Source organism: Galeopterus variegatus, unplaced genomic scaffold (assembly GCF_000696425.1).
Source record: "Galeopterus variegatus unplaced genomic scaffold, G_variegatus-3.0.2 Scaffold445, whole genome shotgun sequence".
Taxonomy (NCBI): domain Eukaryota; kingdom Metazoa; phylum Chordata; class Mammalia; order Dermoptera; family Cynocephalidae; genus Galeopterus; species Galeopterus variegatus.
In genome coordinates, this window is record NW_007726556.1 from 521,649 (window position 1) to 539,217 (window position 17,569).

The following is a 17,569-nucleotide window of genomic DNA, read 5'->3' on the forward strand; positions in this document are numbered from 1 at the left end:
CCCCCCCCCCCCCCCCCGGTTTTAGTCCATTCTCTACATAGCAACTTTTGTGGTTTCCTTACTGAAAACCTTCCAAAGGCTTCCCATTATAGTTCTTATCACATATGCCCATCTGATGGAGCCCCTGCTCACCCACTAACTCCATGACCCCCATTCACTTTCCTGTTTACCATCCTCCGGCCACAAAGGCTCACAGGTTGGGCTTGCACCAAAGCTAGTTCATTTCCATCTTTGTGCCTTACAGGTGTCTAGAAATCTCTTTTCTCAGCCTTTTAATGGCTGGCTCTTTCTTATGAGTCAGGGCTCTAACCAAACGTTACTTCCTAGGGGAGACCTTCCCTGCTGCCCAACCAAAAACCATTCCCGTGCCTTCTTTTTGGTACTTCCACAGTTATTCTCAAGTCCTTTGCTTTATATTCTTCATAGATTTTTATTACTGTCCAAAATAACATATTTATATGTCTACTCATTTACCCTGTAAAACACAGGCTCCACAAAAGCAGGAAGTTTATTGTGTTCAATACTGTACTCCCAATTCCCAGAACAATGCCTAACAAGTACTGAATAATGCTGGGTTAGATGAATAAATTTAATGCATAACTAAAAGCATCTTTGGGAATCCTACCTGCATCTGTGCTTTCTTCATATTGGCATTGACGACAGCTGCCATGTAACCAAGAGCAGCCTCACGGGTTTCACCATTTAACAAAATACTATGCAGAATCTTGAAAAGCTCTTGCTGAAATTTATTTCCAAAAAGTAGAAAAAATTAAAACTTCATTTGGAACATTATTTCTTTTTCACTTTGAGAACAGCTAGCCTACGTCCCACTTTCTCTCCTGTCCCACTGCCACTCATTTCAGGAGAGCCTGACTACAAGAGGAATATAAGAAATGTCCATTTCAACCGTTTCAAGATAATTAGCATGAAAGCAGAATATGGAGTGGAGGAGGTAAGTAGTTACAGTTTTAATAAAATTAAAGTTTCTTACTTCCTTTGCATGATCAAAATGACCTTAATTACCCAAGCCTATAATTTCTCTGCTTTTAAGTTTCAGAACTGAGGAGATATCAAATCGAGTCAGCGAGGGGCATGTGCAAACTAAGAGCTCTTGCTCACCCTCACAGTTGAAATGCCTAAGGGTAAGCTGGAGAAAGAGCATCACTAAACTTAGGAGCAGTCCCCAGTAATGCTACATAAAAAGGACAGCATGTATTGTTCTTGCAGTTATTATTCAAGACAAAAGTTACTTTTATGTAGCTTTTTTTTTTGTAAGGTTTAATTGTAGCCATTTGTAAATTGGGCAGCATCCCTTCTACAACGTGGAAGGAGCTCCCTATCTAGAGCTTATCTTTTATCCATCCTTTGGATTTGTTTTCTGGACACCTACCCTTCCCAGCTCCAAATAATGCTGCAGTGATTGGCTAACAACACGAGTGTTCTCCAGGGTAATGGCAGGCCCTGAGAAATACTTTTCAACCACTTTAACCTGGAAAGAGAAGGAAAAAACTCAATCAACATATAATGAACATTTGGGAAGGAATCTGAACAAAACAGCAGCAAAGTGCAAATGGCCACTGTACTTACATCGTCTTCTGCAAAGACTGAGAAGCTAAAGAAAGCCCCCAGATAAGACAGTCTCTGCAGCTCCCGCCCAGAGCCAGGGCTTAAGGGTTTCGGCAACCACAATGGCAAAGAAGCAACCTGAGCAAAACATGGAAGAGGCCAATCAAGCTGCTATAGGTCCATGAGGTAATGATGTAATGAACAGAGTTCTCAGTGGCCAGCCTGTCCGGGTGATTCTTAAGCCACCAGCACAATGGCTGACACTTACGTCCCCAAACCCAAGGCACGCAAATATGTTAGGATCACTGTTGGTATTTTCTCACCTCAGACAGAGAAAAACCCTCCAACTTCTTCTACATTTTTACAAAATAATCTTTATATTTTTATGCTTCAAGATATTTTTGATGGAATTCAAATGAACTCTTCTTATACTACCAAAGGACTCGCGTAAACCCTTCCCATAGGACTTGTCATTCTAGTTGTACAATACTTATTCAAAAAAATCAGAAAAGCAAGCAAACAACTTCATCAGAGGAAACAACGTGTACCATGGTTTAATAGCTAAGTCTCCCTCCCAGTCATGTCTCTCCATCTACATTTAAAAGTCCTTCAAGAGAAACTTTTCAGATAATGTTACTTAAGGAACACCTCTTGAATTATGATATATTCACCAAAAATGTGCAAGCCCATCAGATAGGTGCTTACCAAATTGCACATAGGGTGTGTCTTCCCAAACTTGGTTTCACAGAGCTCACCTAGTGCCTAGAAATAAGATCAGAAACAGTCATTTAAATGTATTTCATCTTAAACTGCCTGCCATGTGCAACATCAAAGGCTTTTACTGTTGCTAAAAACATAATATATTCCCTTGAAAATCATTTTTAATAAGGAAATATATGTGCATTATAAAAAACTTCAAATAAAACAGACATATAAAATAAAACCATCATTCAAACTTTACCATCAGAGATAACCTCTACTGATATTTTGATTAACAGCTTTTGAGACATATTTTTGTGTATATCCATATAGAAATAAATGTAACTTCTACAAAAACACATTTTCACTCTATATCTTTCCATATCAAAAAGATTTATTTCATAAACTTTAGATGGCTAGTCTTGCTAGTGCTAAGCATGACTATAAATAATTATAATTTAACAAGCTATCAAATTCAGATCATATGTAAAAGCATAACTTGGTTTCACGATAGCTGGTATTTCTGAGAACTCTAATATTTTCCTTCGCAGCTCCAATCATTCCTATATTAGAGACTTATGAAAACAGGTTTTAGGGACATAAATGGTTTATGGCCAGCCAACAGAATTAAAAAAACACAATTTAACATGGCCATGCTAATTTAATCAAACACTCATTTTTAACAGTGAATTTAATTTTCTCTGTGATTTAGTTGTAGCTATAAAAGTTGCTAAAGCAGCCAAAGGGTAGATTCATTAAGGCATTGACACATCTCTGAGAAGCCTCTGAGGCTCAGCCCCTGAGAGGTGAAAGCTCTCACTGCCTGGTGCAGGAGTTCAGAGACTGTGGTGCACCTAAGGATCCCATGGGAACTGAAAATCCCACTGTCATGCCATACCCCCGAAGAGTTAAATCACAATGCCTGGAGCTAGCTGGGAGCCAGGCATTCGCATCTTTTAAAGATCACCAGGTGACTATAAGGCATGGCTAGTGGGATCCACTGGCTTAGAGAATAATCACAATTATTTCTGACTTTAGCTCCAACAGTCTTCCTCTTCCAGCCTCTCATTATTGTACTCTCACTGCACCCTCATTATGACACAAGCGTCAATGATGGCACAGAATTCAATTATTGTCTACAATGAAGGCCTTTGTCTTTTGACTAAAAAGAACATTTTGTTGATACCTGACACTAAAAGCTCCTCACTGAAACATTAAGCTAATTCAAACCACAATCCAAAAGCCAACAATTCCATGAAGGAATATTTACATAATACACTGATAATTAGTGTTCACTAAAATATTTCATCATTGAACACAAATCAGACTATCCCACTTCCTTTTATGTGCCATAGACAGAACAATGCATAAGGATGGACAGAATTTTATTAGGAACCTGAACAATACGTGAAATAAGAAGAGCCCTGGCATAAATCCATTCAAAATTATTATTATTATTATTTTTTTTTTTTCTTTTTGTCTTTTTTCGTGACCGGCAACGGATCGCAACCCTCAGTGTCGCGCCCGTACCGGACCGGGACCGGCAATGGGATCGCAAACCTCGGTGTTGCGCCCGCACCTCGCTCAGCCAGTGAGCCGCCGGTCGGTATGTGGGATCTGAACCCTCGGCGGGAGCGCCGCTGCACTCCCAAGCGGCGCACTGTAGCAGTGCGCCACCGGGCCGGCCCCAAAATTATTTTTAAAGAATTCACAATTTACCTTATAGTTTCCCAGCATTATCATTAACTTTTAGCCTTTCAGTGTTATGATGATCATTTTGATTTTTTAAAAGTAGAAGACTGCACCCTTGTGTACACCTCTATTTTAATATTTATTGCAGTGAAGGATTCAGCTGTTTCATTGTGGCTTTGATTTTTGCAGTAGATTATAAGCACCTCGAGGAGAGAGACCTTGTCTCACTAGCTCCTGTGTTCCCAGTGCCTAGCACAGACTAGATGCTCAGTAAGGAATGAATTAATGGTATAATGGAATCAGATCAGTAGAATGAGTAAAAGGAAAAAATACAGTAAAAAAAAAAAAAATCAATTTAACCATGGCCTCAATTTACACAAAGTTGTATTTATTTATACATAGAGTAAACTAATTTCATGTTTTGAAAGTTTTTCCTTCATATTTCTACAATCAAAAGTATTCAGTAATACTTCAGCTAAAGCCTGCAGATGAAGTGCACAGCTTTAGGAAGCAGGGAAGATGAACAAGAAAGGTTATTCTGAGATTTTCTGTACAAAGTCAATACATAAAAACTATTACTTTTCTTAGTATTACATTGCCTTTTTATTTGTACTTTTAATAGTTTTTTTAATAACAAAATTTCATCTCAAATATGGTATACTCATTGTTAGGAGAATCGGAAGGATGCCGCCAATAATTATCTTTTTCATAAGCTACACAGAGTGGTGAAGTACACTAGTGCATCACTAACTCCTGTCTAGGACTCGGACAGGTGGCATAAGTACCAGGCCACTAACTGTCTTCACAGATGCATCTCACTGCCCACCAAATACTGTGCATGGCCAACTCAATGACTTCATGTTTTAAATTTGAAAACAAGGTTGATCACGTACCTGAAAGAAAAGTGTATGTTAAAATAACCTGTAAAAACCCCACCTAACGAATGGGTTAGAGAAAAAGAACAAAATTTTACCATGAGGGGGTATTTAAAGTAGTCACTGTCGAGGGAGCACTCTTTGGCAGCAAGAGCCAGGCCTTGTAAAATGGGGATAAAGATCTATAAGACAGAAAAAAATCAGAAATACAAGTTTAATAAAACTGAAGAATGGGAAGCATGTCAAATAAGTTGCTAAATCTGGATGTCCAGGAATTTCCACTCCTTCCCCAAGGAAAAGCTTTTTTGCATGTAAAGAGTTTAGAATTCAGCCAGAGTGTTGATTTATCCTTTGACAAGGCTAACCATAAAGCAATGTAGCTGAATTCTCCACAAGTTAGAGGACTTTGGTGAACTCTAATACTCTGGCAGGACTCCCAGTAATTCAAAAGAAATCCACAGACATGGAACCTGCTGAAGGACTCTCCAGGGGTCCTTGCTCTAATCAACTACATTCTGCACATCTCAGCAACTAATATGTACTTGATTACCAAGTATCTATAATCTGTAAAGAAATCAGACTAAATGTTCCAATACTTTCCAAATTCTATCAATATTTTAAAAAGTCTTTCCCTGTTTATTTTGAGGAAAACAAGAAAAACAGATCAATAATGGATATTATTATTCCATTAACCTTAACTAAGTTAGAGCAAAGAGATAACTGGTAAATGTTAAAATTGAAAAAGAGAACTTTAGTTAGAATGCTTTACTTCCACCACATATAGTGCAATCAATACAATAACCTGTTACTGGAACTCAAATTGAAATTTACAAATTATCATTAATACTGGGTAACACTATGCAAATTCTGCTCAGCACGGCTTACCTTCAAATTTCACAGTGCACTCACTGATCAACACGTTTATGGAGTTTATTGGGGTCCAAGACTAATAACATTACGTAGAAAAGATTGTAAAGAACAGCTGACGATCTAAATGCCAACAAATTGTAAACAGAGTATACTATGAAGCTACCAGAAAACCTGAAATATTTCCTTTCCTACTAATTTCTTCCCATTGTACTGAGCACATTCATCATTTAAAAAGCATAATACAAAAAAGGTGCCCTGGATTACAAGGTGTCTGTGGAGCATTCTGAGATATCAACACAGCTCTGGAAGAGATCATTCTAGTTTTTGCAACTCAAACAATCCGGGTAGAAGTAATGTGCTTTCATAAGCTAGCTAAAAATAAAGAAGTAACACTCAGGTGTGGGGTGGGGAATGCCAAGTTTACAATCAAGAAGAAAAGACAAACAGAAGTTCCAGAGTCACCAAAAATAAATTTTATAATTTGTCATCCAGAAAAATCTCTAAACATTTGTTTCAGGAATGCTGTAAGTAAAACATCTTTACTTTTTCTAGTGGAGTTATCCTCTTGTGCAAGTAGGGCTTAATTTCTAATAAGCAGACAAAATATTACTAAGAATAATATTCTCCAAGTAGTCAAACATTATATTATTTATGTGACCTACATATTTTAAACAGTTCTCTTATTTTCAAATAAATGCCTCCTAGCACTGATTTTAAAAATGCTAAACAAGTATTCATCTTCAATCCTAAATTCTAGCTGCTATTTATCTCTATTTATTTACCTGTAAACATCTCTCGGACATTAAACATAGGTGGAAATTTTAGTCAAAAATTTAATAATTCACATTTGCTGTACTTTTAAGACAAAAAGACAAGTGTCCAAGAATAAGTGGCTGAAAAGGCATCAGAATTCTGTGACTAGGGCTGGCCAGATGGCGCACTGGAGAGTGCGTCGCTTGGGAGCGCGGCGGCGCTCCTGCCGAGGGTTCGGATCCCATGTGGAGACCAGTTCCCGCTCACTGGCTGAGCGCGGTGCGGGCGCAACACCGAGGGTTGCGATCCCGTTGCCGGTCCCCGGTGCGGGCACGACACCGAGGGTTGCGATCCCGTTACCGGTCAGTAAAAAAGACAAAAAAAAAGAACAACAACAAAAGAATTCTGTGACTAAAAATAAACAGGGCTGTGGTGGTTGCACAACATTGTGAATATAACAAGTGCCATTGAATTGTACACTTCAAAATGTACAATTTTGATATTATAAAATATCAAAATTTGATCTGGATATTATATGAATTTCACTTCAATTTAAAAAAAACCAAAGAGATCATTTCACCTTTGCCTAAGTTTGTTTATGAATAAAGTAGACATAACATACCCCATACTCCTTTCAGCTGATCACTGACTGATTTTATATAGTTAAAACTACTCTGGGTTCCTCAAATGATGTTTTTTTGAATAGAAAAAGTACTCTAATTTATGCCCATTACATCTATAATGTGGTGTATCACTTAAACCTTCCAAGACAGTTATTTATTTTCATCAGAGTTCACTTATATTTCTACTGAAGAAAAGCTCACTATGCTGCCTTTAATATTCCTGTAAGCCAATAAGACCGTCATTTAAGACAAGCAGTTAATGAATTCCAGATAGTACACAACATTAACTAAAATTTTTATTCTTGAATCTTGGGTTCTTCTTTTACAAATAATTTGAAGACTGCTGAAAACACTATTCCTAAGAATTCAAAGGTCTTAAAGTTAATAGTTATGAATAATATTAGATATAAAACAGAATAAAAGGAATCATACCAATTACAGCTATTGACTCTGTTATTCCTTCTAGTCACAAAAAAAGAGATGATACAGGAAATTTTATGAAAATTGTTTCATCAAGGGAAACAGCTTATGTGAAAGTTGCTGAGGCAAAGTGCTTACTTTACAACACAGGGTCATAAAACAGCAATCAAAATGTTACCACCAAAGATTCACCTTGGAAGAAACCTTCAAGACTAAGTAAACAGCTTTATTATTAAATATCATGTCTACATTTTCACTTGACTTTATATAATGAGATATCAAAACAATGTATAAATACTTAATGAATGAAGTGATTAGTAAGATATAAGGCATCTTTCCTAGTTTAGTGATAAGACACAGATTCTATGTGTTATACAGACTGCCACTGAGAAAATTTAGTCATTAATTTATTAACTTATTAACTCAGGGAACTAATTTTTAACAGTAATCATCTGGCAAATGCCATTTCTTGGTATTCTTCTGTTAAAAGCTCCTTGAAATCAGGGACAGGGCCTTACATTTTTTTCTTATCTCCTTAAGCACTTAGTGTAGACCCTACTTAAAAGACTTGATCCTTGACTGATTAGTTGAAATGGGCACATGACTTGAACAATGCAGCTGTCAATCCAATTTCCTCAAGAAAAGAATCTCAGGTAAGTCTTCTCTCTAAGCAAATAACACATGCATGTTCAAATTCAGGAGCAGAAGTTTTCACATATGGTGTATTTAGAAGTCAGTCTCAGCACAGAAGCTCTTAGGCTAAAAGTTGGAGTAGCCAGCTCACGCAACCATACCTGCTTGAACACTTCTTCATCCTGGTGAGTGGTTCTCACCAGTTCTTGAATGAAGCCATATGGGAGATTTCTACACAGCATATACGGAACTAGGAAGGACGGCTGCTGAAGGGACCTGAGGACGCATGAAAATTAGGGACTATGATGAAGTCAACCCATCACTGTGTATCCACAGAAGCACATGAAATGTCATGTCGGCAACTGCCCAGTCAAAAATCAAACTTGAAAGCTCCCAAATATTCTGCACAACAATTTTAGGCAAAAGATAACCCTTCTTATCATTAATAACCTATAGGAAGTTTCAAAGAATCCATCATTTCCTATATAGAGCCCTTAAAAAAAGAAGGATTAAAAAAAGAAAGCATTATTTATTTTACTTATTGTTTATGACTCATTCAAATTGAAAAAAAAAATTAGCAGTGGCTGAGGACTTTTTAAAACTCTTATTAATTTTAACCATGGAACATTTTTAAAGTTTTGGTACACGTATATAATTTTCCATCTTTTTGAAAAGTTTTAAAAACACATGGATATGGTACAGAAAATAATATAAGAACACCCAGAATGAATAAATTTAATTTTGTAATTTTTCCTTTTGATATTTTTGTATAAAAGAAATTAAATATACATATACTCTTTTTTTTTGTCCTTTTTGAGACCGGCTGCACCGTGCTCAGCCAGTGAGCGCTGTGATCGCACCGGTCATCCCTATATAGGATCCGAACCCGAGGCGGGAGCGCTGCTGCTCTCCCAAGTGCGCCACAGGCTCGGCCCTACATATACTCTTTTTTAAAATGGAAGCCTTGGGCCAGCCCGGTGGCGCACTCGGTAGAGTGCCACGCTGAGCGCTGCGGCACTCCCGCGAGGGTTTGGATTCCATATAGAGACCCGTCCGCTCACTGGTTGAGCGTGGTGTGGGCGTGACACCGAGGGTTGCGATCCCGTTGCCGGTCGCGGTACGGGCGCGACACTGAGGGTTGCGATCCCATTGCCGGTCGCGGTACAGGCGCGACACCGAGGGTTGCGATCCCGTTGCCGGTCGCGGTACGGGCGCGACACTGAGGGTTGCGATCCCATTGCCGGTCGCGGTACAGGCGCGACACCGAGGGTTGCGATCCCGTTGCCGGTCGCGGTACGGGCGCGACACTGAGGGTTGCGATCCCATTGCCGGTCGCGGTACAGGCGCGACACCGAGGGTTGCGATCCCGTTGCCGGTCGCGGTACGGGCGCGACACTGAGGGTTGCGATCCCATTGCCGGTCGCGGTACAGGCGCGACACCGAGGGTTGCGATCCTGTTACTGGTCACGAAAAAAGACAAAAAGGGAAAAAAAATGGAAGCCTTTATGAAACTCTCAGGAAAAAACAAAGAATGTAGTACTTTGGGTGATTCCCAAATTATCTGTTCCACTACTAGTCTTTATTACTAAATAACATAAATTATGTGATATGTGGAAAGTGATAATCCACACATTTTATCAAATACCTCCACCTATTTTAAACAGTTGCTTTTAAGCTAAATTACTAATTTTCTGCCTTGATGTCCACATATTTCATCAATGGTCTATTTCAAAAAGCACAGAGAACTCTTAAAATACAACTAATTTCTTTTTAAAAATATGCTTTGCACTACTTAGAAGATGAGGAAGAAAAGAGGGTTTTAATTCATAGTACTTTAGAGAAGGAAGGGGACCTCAGAGATCATCTAATCAAACACTTTCATTTTACAGGTGAGGAAAGAGTTATCCAAGGTGGTGCAAAATGGCTGGACAGCCTGATGTCCACTGGTGGGCAGGATCTTCTCCCTGCTAAGGGCCGGCATGGAATGGTTCTTCCTACCTTGGTTGTGTTAGCGAACCTTGTAGTACTAACGCAGTGTGGGATATGCACTGGGAGCGTATGTTGCTCAGAAGCTGACTGACTGCTGGCTGGCTGCACATCTGAAAAAGAAAGGTGGAGGTTAGGACTACAAGAAACAAAACGAGCTGGCCAGTTAGCTCAGTAGGTTAGAGTGCGGCCTCACAGCCCCAAGGCCACAGGTTTGGATCCCCAGACTGGCCAGCTGCCAAAAAAAAAACAACAACAACAAAATAATCCCACGCTGTTGAAAACTGACAGAAGTCAGAAGAGATCGCTTTCCAGAAAATGGCACGCTCTTCTCTTCCTTTATTCACAATGAACAAGCTATAGTAACTAAAGTAACTGTGTCACCCAAGTACACTGTCTCCACTGAAATCAGCAGTCAAGAGAAGCAAAAGTTCGTGGTGATCACTTGAGAACCTTGGAGATGCGCCCACTGTCTGCTTTTGCTAAGGTTAAGTACAACAAACCCCAAAGACGCCCTTCACAAATATGAAGCTAACCAGTGGACAAGCAGATTAGTTTCCATGTAAAACTAGAACCAGAAAATGAATTAGGAATAAAATGAGAAAATAATGAAGCCAGTCAGCAGGAAGTAGTGGCAAAAGTGTAGCTTCCTGAGCTTAAAACCAGCCTCGCAACTTGTTATTTATGTGATTCTGGACAATTACTCAATCTTTCCAAGGTTCATTTGCTTATTCATACAATGGAAAAAAGAATACCTATCTTACACTGGGGTCCACAGGACTCACAGAACAACCGTGAAAAGTCAGCTAATGCAGACTTAGCAGTCCCTGGCAGTCTGCACATGCTCCATAATGTTTGTTATTTTTATAATTATGACAGACTATCAGAAACTATCAGGGCCATGTAAGTTACTGGTGGCACCCAGCCACAGCGTGGTCAAGAGAGAGGACTCTGAAGCCAGGCCACTGGAGTTCACATCTGGCCCTGTCACTTCTTCCCTCCACTGGGATGTGAGTTCCATGAGGACAGGGATCTTGGTTTTGTTCCCTCATACTCCCAAGTTCCTTGTACAGTGCCTGGCACATAGAAGATGATTGGAAACTACTTTACTGATTGAATAAATGAATGAATGCTCCTAGGAGAAGTGAAGAAATTTATTAAAACAAATAATCAGGGTTCTTCTTTAAATAAATGTATTTCATATTACCTTTGGTGCTTTTTTTTCCTCTATTCCAACACGGTCAAAACACTCGATGAGGTAGTTCAGCATATCTGTCTCCTTGCAGGTTTCAATGGTGAAATGGTCACTGTAGGAATCCCAATTACTAGCTCCACCAGATGCTCCCAAACTTTGGAGAAGAAAAAAAAAAATAGATGATTCTTATCTCTTCTCGATTATTTCTTTTGACAGTTTGCATTTCTGCAGCAGAAAGATCCCTGCACCCATGACAAAGCACAAACACCCATGCAGCCAAGATTGGAGGTGACTGCTTGCTTCACCTCTCCAAGTCCAACAACAATAACTTTTGGTAAACATTTTATGGACTTATGAAGGGGACCTTATCTTACTGGGGATGGCAACTTATAAAACTGGAAGGACTGAGAACTGCTACCAAGTGCTAGGCATTTGAAGGGATATCACAGGTATTAAACCGAACTGAACAGCATTACTCAGGCAGAGCTAGGTTAAAGCCAGACTATGCTATTGCTGTAATCAAACTCTTTAGAAGTGAAGTATAAGGGACTAACAAAATATCCCTCATCCTCCTGACTTCTAGCATAGATCTCAAAAGTCTTCATCCAGCATTTGGCAGGAGGACCAGAGCTTAGGAAAACTGTCCAGTTAGAAAGAGACGTGAACATATTTGCTACCAACACAAAAATTTCTACAAGTTTCAGTGAAAAAGGCAAAATAGTATAGTAAAAATGAAACAAAAACCTGGCACTAGGAGTAACCAGACTTAGGTTCCAGTCCCAGCCCTATTGCTTATTTGTTACCTGAACCTAGAACCTCTATCTTGCGTGCAGTGAGGCTTCAATGAAATAATGTGGAAGTGTGTCGTAAAATATAAGCAGGAGACGCGGTGGAGCCCATTATTATTAGTGATAACTGTTCTCTGAGATAAAAACCTAACATAACCACAAGGGCTGAGTTGGAGGAAATTAACGAAGTTAAGAACAACCAGTCACATGTCACATACCAAATCTGGTGAACTCACAAATGTGATGTACACAAAAGATACAAAGAGATTAATCACAGCATAGAAAAAAGCAAGAAATTCTGAAATGTAGAGGAAATGGGAAAACAAACTTAGCAAAAAAATTACATGTAGAAGATGATAAAAGATGGGAAAAGTATCAGGAACTTGAGAAATAAATCCCTACTTCAATCTGGGGCAGAAAATTAAAGGCTAGAAACCGAAAGTACCAAGAGGAATTGAGATATCAACCACATGTCATACAGATAGATAAGCATACCTAATTTTAGAATGCATGAGTATACATAACTGACTTTAGAATTTTGGGAAAATACATATAATTGACCTTGGAATGAAACTATATTATTAAAGTATTTCAGTAAAGGAGAAAACAATGCCAGTTTTAAATCCAAGGTTTTCAGCCCAGAGTATAAGAAATTTTTTTTTTCCCTTTTTTTGTCTTTTTTACTGACCGGTAACGGGATTGCAACCCTCGGTGTTGCGCCCGCACCGTGCTCAGCCAGTGAGCGGGAACCAGTCTCCACATGGGATCCGAACCCTTGGCGGGAGCGCCACCGCACTCCCAAGCGGCGCACTCTCCAGTGTGCCACCGGGCCAGCCCAGAAATTTGAATTCCTACAACCTACAATATAGGTCTGATGGTAGGGAAGGGAGGAGATGGGGCTGAGAGGCAGTCGAAGGAGTGAAGGCAGCCAACTTCCTGCGGAGTGAGCAGGTAAGTAACACCCACAAAGCACCTCACCAGAGTCATGACACAGATGGGCAGGTCAACGTGGGAACCCTAAAAACACAAGGACAATGAATTTTTACGTCTTTATAGAAATGTATTTTTTGATACACTTAATTAAGGGCAAGATCTGGTATATGCTAATTGGTCTGATAACAGAAAGGTGAATACTATAAAGCACAGAAAAACCATAAATAAAAACTTTTTTTTTTGCAGATGGCCAGAATGAGGATCCAAACACACAACCTTGGTGTTACAAGGCTGTGCTCTAACCGACTGAACTAACTGGCCAGCCTTCATAAATAAAAACAAAACAGAAAAACCTATCACCAAATATGAAAAGAGTGGTGAATCTCCAAAAGCAGAAAGGGGAAAAAGATATTTGCCATTACCTGCAGCAATCTCAGTTAGCTTCAAGCTATCTGGGATTCCGCCCTGTTCTGTCTGACATTAGTGACTCGGTGACTATATTCACTGCACTTCCCAAAGACGGACTTCGCTAATAAAGACTTGTACCTATAGTTTTATATATAAAATTGAGCATAATTTTCCTTTAAGCAGCTCTTGCAGTGACAATGAAAATAGATCTTCATGTATAAAATGAACATTTTAAACTATACATTTCCTTGATAGTACGCCCCATGTTTCTCACATTTTTACATTTCTGGAATGAAAAACATCTTATATCTGACATTGATAAGTCCTTGCCAGCTGCAAGGAGCCAGTGGGGTGTGGTGCCCACAGGCGGCATGTGAACTCATGTTTGTGTGAACTCATCATGCTTAGATGGCATTGGCTCATGCAATTGCCACTGAAATGAGGTTTCTTTCTTAGCAACACATTTCATTTAATTTTAACTTAAACTTGGACTCCTCACTGTCACTTGAAATGTTTTCACAAATATTTCACTAAGACATGAAAAGTAACAATAGATGCAGAAGACTGCATATCTTGCGCAGGGCAACGCAATGAGAGACACTCAAGCTAAAAGGGGTTGGTGTATTTTGGTGATCATCAGTCAGGCACCAAACAACCAGTTAAGAGAAGAGGGGGGAAAAATGAAACAAAACTTAAACCAGATAGGAAATATAAAGTAAACCCCAGTATTTGTCAACATGTTTCAAAATTATAAGATCAGTCCTAAAAAGATGCTAAGTTAAATCATGCTCACAAGTATGAAAAATGGCCAGTCTCACCAACGCTAACCATAAGCGTCATGGTCAAAATTGACTTACAAGGATATTTAGAGTCAAAGTGGAAGAGCTGGACTCAATTTCTTTCTTTTTTCTTTTTTTTTTTTTTGTCTTTTTTACTGACCGGTAACGGGATCGCAACCCTCAGTGTCGTGCCCGTACCAGGGACCGGCAACGGGATCGCAACCCTCGGTGTTGCGCCCGCACCGCGCTCAGCCAGTGAGCGGGAACTGGTCTCCACATGGGATCCGAACCCTCGGCGGGAGCGCCTCCGCACTCTCAAGCGGCGCACTCTCCAGTGCGCCACCAGGCCAGTCCTGGACTCAATTTCTGAATGTGATACTGAAGGAGAAAGGTGTACAGTTTATATGCATAAATTTATACTATCAATAAACATTTTTGAATGCTTAAAAGGGTATTTCACTTTTATTCCTCAGAAAGTTACAAAATTCATGATGGTTTTACAACTGCGACATCTTGGAAATATGTCATATTTAAGTCCTAACAGTATCTAAAAAACCATGCCTCCCTCTGGGAGAATATAGGAACCATTTTCTGATAACTACAACAACAGTCCAATTTTATTATGTGATTACTTCTATATAATAGAAATACAGCCAAATCTTTCTGAAAACAAAATGACAATACTCCTGCATCAGACCTGTGCAGAATGAATTCTATTTTAAATGCACCAAGCAAACTTACTTCTTAAAGAGACTCCACTGCAGTTTCTCTTATAATGGGAATAAATACCATTCCATTTACTAATTTTTTAAATGGAGACCCTGGAATTTTATATTTTCTCAATGTAAGGCAAAGTCAGAGTTGAGCAGCTTTAAGCAGCATAAGTTCATTCAACAAGCATTTATAGTGAGCCTCCTGTGTCCCAGGCACTGTTATATACAGGTCCTGAGGCCAAGCACCTAATCAAACAGATGAAGACCCTGTTGAAATTGCAGTTACATTCTAGAAGGGGGAGACAATCAAAACCAAATTCATATATATAAGTGCTATGAAGAAACATAAAAGCAGAGTGTGTGTGGCGGAGAGGGGAAGTGTGTATGTGTGTGCGTTTTATATCATGTTTAATATGATGGTCAGGAATACCCTGTGGTAAGGTGGCATTCACACGCAGGACTGAGGGAAGTCAGGGAGCGGGACACACAGCTACCTGGGGAAAGAGTGGGCCAAAGAGAGGAAACAAGTAGAAAGGCCTAAGACAGGAGGGAATAATAAGTACAAAAAACAAGAGTCTGGTGCATTAGGTAGGAAAGACGAGCGTGTTTGTGTGCGTGTGCATGGGTATGTGCACGTTCATGCTTCGCTGTGTGTGTGGGTGTGTGTGTTGGGTATGTGAGACACGCAGGGACTTGTAAACCATGGTGAGAGGCTTTGGGTTCTACTCTGTGTGAGAAGTCACTGGAGGGTTCTGGGGATACATAGCGTGTAAGGATTTCTCTTCTACTATTTCCATGTTTCGTCCCCAAGCAGTGATGTCAATGTTTTCTATTTGTTAGTTTTCCCTTTCTCTACTGACACAGGCTCATGACATTCCAAATTTGACCTTCTTCACTGAAATATCTAAGCAGTTAAAAAAAAAAAAACCCAAAAAACAAAACAAAACCACCAAATTCCTTTCTAGTCATCAACTTCCTGGGAAGCAACTAGCACAGTTTTCCCCAGGATAACTGCCATGGTACCTTTATCACAGGATAATTCTCCAGCTCACTCATTTCTACTCCTGCAAGAAGCAGTTCCTGTTAACACACCCGGTTCTTTTCACAGAAGACTACAAAACATTACGGAAGGAATGTTTCACCTTTTTTTAAAGTAACCCTTATCATCACCACTAGAAATAACTAACACGTGAATGTATGTCCCAGCTACTTCCAAAAAGATTTCTAACACACCGACTCCACTGGGCAAATGGAAGGGGAGACAGCTGCAACCCCTGTTGATTCTGTCTTCTATGCCACTAATCTTACCAGGCAAGAAGTAGGTGTTAAAATTTCTTACTTCAAAGGAAACAAAAATCTGCGAAGATCAATTATAAAGGAGAAAGGGGAGGACTATAATTTTGCTGATTGCTCAAGTTAACAAGGTTTTTTGCTCCCTCTTCCTGGTTCTGACCCTCCATGCATTCTCCAGTTCTTTTATTTGTTAAACAGTTATGCTACATATTTTTACCCATCCTTTTACATTCTTTTTTTTTTTTTTTTGGTGGCTGGCCACAGGGATCTGAACCCTTGATGGTGTTATTGATACCACACTGAAACCACCTAAGCTAAACGGCCAGCTCCCTTTTACATTCTTTTTGATATCTATTAAGAATATGCAAGTTGCCAAAATCTGGATGATCAGATTTTTTTTTTTTCATTTGGATGATCATATAACATTATGCATTTCATTATAGCAGCCAACAAGGGCCATGCCAATGGACTGGAATGGAATTTTGTAATTAAAGAGTAAAATGCTGCCACTTCCTTGCCAAGGAGCAGAGTAGACGCACAGACTCTGGGCAGGGAAGTACCTGGTGAGGAACGAGAACAATACAAGTCCTGTTTGGGCAAAAATGGAAGAGCCAGAGGTAGCACAGTGTGGTGGTGATGACTGTGAGCTCTGCACTGATGCTGCTTGAGTCTGAATCCAGGCTCTGCCACTTACGAGTTGTGTGACTGGAACCTCTCTGCAGCCTGTTTCCTCCCAGAGTGCTGCAGTGAGGACCAAAGGAGATGACGCATACAGAGTGCAGCACAGTATCTGGCACAAGCTGTGCAAAGAGGAGTTACAGCTATTATCACACCATTGGTATGTTTTATTTCTCCCCTTAGGTACAGAATCCAGATCTGAGGCAAGGCTGGGATGTTAGAAGTCTAGAAAGAGAGGAATTAGTAAAAGCAAGACACAATCTGATATACCTGTTAAAGAAAGTAAAAATTAAATAGGCCAGGGAGAGAGAACATTTCTCCCACAGATAATATACAATAACACAGCACTTTTACCATGTATGGAAATTAATTCTTAAGGACGCCTGCTGTAGTACTATAATCATGTAATAGGATTCTATCTACATGAAAAAGACACTTCCTCCTTTGGGAAATTCACTTGAGAAATAGTGACAGAATGTTCAACCTACTACAAATATCAGCCTTCCTGAATCAATATTCCACCTTGCATCAACTTTCTTCTCTCTCTTTATATAGTCTCTAATGATTCTTCTGAACACCGTCAAATTTAATGAAGTGCACCTAACTCCTCCTGCAGTCTCTATATATAGCCTGGAGTTATTTTTGAACAGTGCTGGGCACAAACA

General features: G+C 39.6%; 1 protein-coding gene across 2 annotated transcripts in view; it reads right to left on the reverse strand.

Moving 5' to 3' along the window:
* Positions 1-17,569, reverse strand: part of UBE4B (ubiquitination factor E4B) — a 126,082-nt gene that overhangs the window by 39,989 nt on the left and 68,524 nt on the right. For both annotated transcript variants that reach the window (XM_008568820.1, XM_008568821.1), the window contains 8 exons: positions 11,325-11,466; positions 10,130-10,230; positions 8,293-8,407; positions 4,931-5,014; positions 2,272-2,328; positions 1,588-1,704; positions 1,391-1,489; positions 626-739 (listed from right to left, as the gene is read on the reverse strand). In XM_008568820.1, the coding sequence (XP_008567042.1) occupies positions 626-739; positions 1,391-1,489; positions 1,588-1,704; positions 2,272-2,328; positions 4,931-5,014; positions 8,293-8,407; positions 10,130-10,230; positions 11,325-11,466 (829 nt within the window). The remainder of the gene's footprint in view (positions 1-625; positions 740-1,390; positions 1,490-1,587; positions 1,705-2,271; positions 2,329-4,930; positions 5,015-8,292; positions 8,408-10,129; positions 10,231-11,324; positions 11,467-17,569) is intronic.